General features: G+C 30.3%; 1 protein-coding gene across 1 annotated transcript in view; it reads right to left on the reverse strand.

The window, feature by feature from the left end:
- Positions 1–1735: 1735 nt before the first annotated feature.
- The window catches only part of LOC102600729 (premnaspirodiene oxygenase-like), a 19041-nt gene continuing 16421 nt past the window's right edge, over positions 1736–4355 (reverse strand). The window contains exons 2-3 of the mRNA XM_006338983.2: positions 2948–3039; positions 1736–2426 (exon numbers count right to left, since the gene is read on the reverse strand). Of these exons, the coding sequence (XP_006339045.1) occupies positions 1806–2426; positions 2948–3039 (713 nt within the window). The 3' untranslated portion in view covers positions 1736–1805. The remainder of the gene's footprint in view (positions 2427–2947; positions 3040–4355) is intronic.

Raw genomic sequence — 4355 nt, forward strand, 5'->3', positions numbered from 1 at the left:
ACCAAGAATGTGGTCGATTTGAATTAAGAAAATAACCACGTAAAATTGTAATTTCGATCAAATTGAGGCACTTGGTTGAAATTGGCCGAAATTCAAATAAGACGAATTAATGTAAATTAATTAATGAGCTTCTTAATTTTAACGAAATAAAATAATCAACTTAATTATGAATTAATTAACTCAAAAATATAAACTATTGAATAATTGAACTAATTAACCAAGTATTCAAATAAACCAAATCTTTTTGAGACGATTTTTGAATATTTATAAAATATACTAATTATATACATAATTATCTAAAGCATACATATTATTTAAAAATTATAAAAAGTGACAAAACTATTTAAAATAACTTGAAAAATATTTTGAATTTTATAAAGTCAATTATTTCGAATCATTTGGAATTTAAAGAAGCTTGAAAATTAATATATATTGGGAGGTCCAAAATTGGGTGTCAACAACTACAAAAAAAAAAAAGTGTTCTGAAACTTTTTTGATCAACCAAACATGATTGTTTTTGGAAAAAACTCCACACAAAACACACACTAAATATAATACTAATCTTATACCTGCAAATCATTATCTCGTATAATATAATACTAAATGAAAGTTGAATTCGAGATAGATACAATGTATAAACTTATAATATTTGCTTATCAACGTTTGGTGAAAGCAATAAACCTGTTTTTAATTGTATTGTATTCAATTATCACCTAATTGATATCAATACAATAGCGAAAACATCTTTAATTAATTTAATGTCAACCACATGATGTATTAACAACCATTAAATTAGAGCCGGCAATGTGGAAAATTTTATGCGAATCAATATTGATTATTGAGTATCGACCTATCCTATCGTCACAATTCGTTTCGTAATTAAATGAGTCTTGATCACCAGCGGAAGGTTAATCATTAATTTTTTAAACTTTCATGGTTAGCTTATTTTTTCAACAATAAAGACCATTGAGTTCTTGTAATTATTGGGAGATCAATATTCCATAAATAGTACTTTTGCCATTAATTCTTTATGAAACTATTTTTTTAATAATCTCAAGAAGTTTTTTTAAGGGATAAATTACTAAAATTATATTTTTATTTATGATTTCTTAATATACGTGTAAAAAGAAAAATGATTCACTAATATGAAACGGAGGATTAACTAATATGACTTTTCACCGGATAACTATTGGTTTTCTTTGTTTACATGTTTCTCCATCCGCAGAAATGATCCAAGTGAACCGTTAAGAAATTCATTAATCACTGTTAAATTGATAATGAATTATATTATCTCATTCATTATATTCTTCTTAATAATCAGCTTTTATAAATCAAACAATATGTATAACTCCACCATTGAAAGAAATAGTAGAGGAACACTCCAAATTTAAAAGGTAAACGTTTATGTTTACTTTACTTTACTCTGTTACTTCATATAATTATTCATGTTTGCATCTATTATATTTTTTAGCTCCAAATTAGAGTTAATCATACATTATTTTTAGTAATATTATTTAGCATATAAATATATTATATGTTTACATCTATTATCACATCAAAATGCAAACTTGCAGTTTCACATGATATATATAATGTATTTATCGTCCAACAAAGAAATAATTCAATAGAATGTGTGTTCATCAATTTTAGCTTGTAATTTTAAACAAGTTTTGTTATTGAATACATTACACCTTTAATATAATTTATATTATATATACTACTTACACATTGACATATTTACAATGCACGTCTCTAAAAACTGATATTATTAAATACATAAAATACCCTGACTGTTGTATCAACTATCATTCTTGAGAAGGATAATAAGGAGTGGCAATCAAGTAGAGTTCACTCTTTCTTGATGCATTTATTCCATCACATTCAGTCATGTCCAAATTCTCAGGCTTCAAACCATCAGGTAATTTCCAATCAAAATGATACAACAGTTTAGCTAGTGGAAGATAAACATTGATCAAACCAAATGTAATTGCAGGACACATTCTCCTTCCGGCACCAAAAGGAAGATACTCAAAGTTATTCCCCATAAAATCCACAGAGCTCTGCTCAAATCTCTCAGGGATAAAACTTTCCGCATCTTCCCAGTATTGGGGGTCCCTCATAATCGCCGAAACATTAACCAACACTCTTGTTTTTAATGGAATAGTGTAACCATTGATGTTTGTTTCTTCCCTGCATTCTCTAGGGACTAAGAGAGGGGCCGGAGGATGAAGTCTCAAAGATTCTTTAACAACTTGTTTTAGGTATTTCAAGTCCTCAATAATATCTTCATTGAAAGTTTCTTTTCCTTTGAATGCTTCTCTTACCTCAACTTGTGCCTTTGCTAGTACACTTGGGTTTCTCATCATTTCTGTCATGGTCCATATTGTTGTTGTTGTTGAAGTTTCTGTTCCCGCAGCGAACAAGTCCTATATTTCATTATTAATTAAAGAACCAATAAATTCACTTATTTTCCTAAATAATACTGAACACACCCTTAGATATTTTTTTTAAGGGAAAAGACTTAAATATGTCATCGAACTTTGAGAAAAAACTCATCTATGACATCCGTTAAAAGTTTGACTCATCTATATCATTTTTGTTAGAGAAAAATCTCATCTATGCCTTTATTTATTAACTGAAAACAGTTTTGGTTTTGCAAACCCATTTTTTTTTACATGTGGTCAATTATGATCCGGTCACTTGATTAATTAAATAATTTTTAAAAAGGGATTAGGTTCAAATATCCCATCAATCTTACAGAAAGGCTCATCTATGTGTTTGAGTCATATATACTATTCCAGTTAACAAATAATGACTTGGATGAGTCTTTTTTCAAAAGAAAATGACAAAGATGAGTCAAATTTTTAACGAATTGCATAGATGAGTCTTTTTTCTCAAAATTCGATGGTATATTTGAGTCTCTAATTATAAGAGAAAGAATACTTACAATCATAATTGCTTTAATGTTGTCATTGGTGATTGGGGTTTTAAGTTCTCCACTCTCCCTTAATCTTAGTAGAACATCAACTAAATCTTCACCACCTTAATCTTAGTAGAACATCAACTAATTAATCTTCACCTCCAAATGCACCATTTCCTTTTTTACCACTTGCAATATTCATTTTGTGCTCATTGATTACATCCTCAACTATAACATCAACATTCTTGTGAACTTTCAAGATTCTACTCTTCAATCCACTTAGCACATGAATGATCTTGATTGAAGGGAAAATGTCAGCCATACTAAATCCACCAGCCAATTTCACCAATTCCTTCACTAATCCAATGAATTTCTCTTGATCTTTCAACAATTCCCCAAATGCTGCTTTGCATGTAATTGAGCTCTGGTACCATGAAATCTGTTCGGTAATATTTATTGGCACGCCACGTGTTGATGACCGGATGAATTGCATGAGGCTCGAAGCCTCGTCTCGCCTGATGGAACTAAAGGACCGTACGTTCTTGGCAGTGAAAAGTTCCAAGACACATATTTTACGTATCTGTCTCCAGTAATCTCCATAAGGACTAAACGCGATATCTGTGCTCTTGTAAAATATAATGTCGATGGATACTAATTTAGGCCTTGATGCAAAAGCGAGGTCATGAGTTTTCAGTACCTCTCGCGCCATATCCATAGAAGAAACTACGACCATAGAAATTTCGCCTAGTTGAAGGTGCATGAAAGGCCCATATTTTTTTGTCCCAATTTTGTGAGTGCATGATGAGGAAGTCCACCTTCTAATGCCAAGTGATGGATACTTCCTAAAAAAGGCAATTTTCCATGGTCCTGGAGGAAGTTTCTTGTTAAAGTTTCTTGATTTTTTCCATTCCACAAATTGTAAATAGAGGAATGATAGGAAAAGGAATAAGAAAATGAAGTTGAATGGAAATTGGAACTCCATTAGAGCAAAGGCTAAGAGAGGGGTGTCTCAATTCTCAAGTTCAAAGCTTTCTTTTGACCTACTATATAAGAGCTTCTTGTATAACTGTACAGGTGAACAAAAAAAAAATCAACAAAATCGGCGCATCTATATGTAATGTATCCATATTGTAAATAATCTATATGATGTATAACAATATATCAGAGATTAGGGGTGTACAAAACCGAATCGAACCGAAAATCGAATCAAACCGTAAACCGAGTCAACCCGAAAAAAATTCCGACTAGTGGTTTGGTTTGACTTGGTTTGGTTTTGAAAAGAAAAACCTTGACTATATTTGGGTTGGTTTGGTTTTAACTAAAAAAAAACAACTCGAGACCAAACCAACCCGACATTTATATATAATTTTATAATTTTATTTTATACATAAAAATATTTACTTTGATATAATTTTTAAATATTTCTTATACTTTT

The sequence above is a fragment of the Solanum tuberosum genome, unplaced genomic scaffold, assembly GCF_000226075.1.
Source record: "Solanum tuberosum cultivar DM 1-3 516 R44 unplaced genomic scaffold, SolTub_3.0 scf00008, whole genome shotgun sequence".
In the NCBI taxonomy this organism is placed as follows: domain Eukaryota; kingdom Viridiplantae; phylum Streptophyta; class Magnoliopsida; order Solanales; family Solanaceae; genus Solanum; species Solanum tuberosum.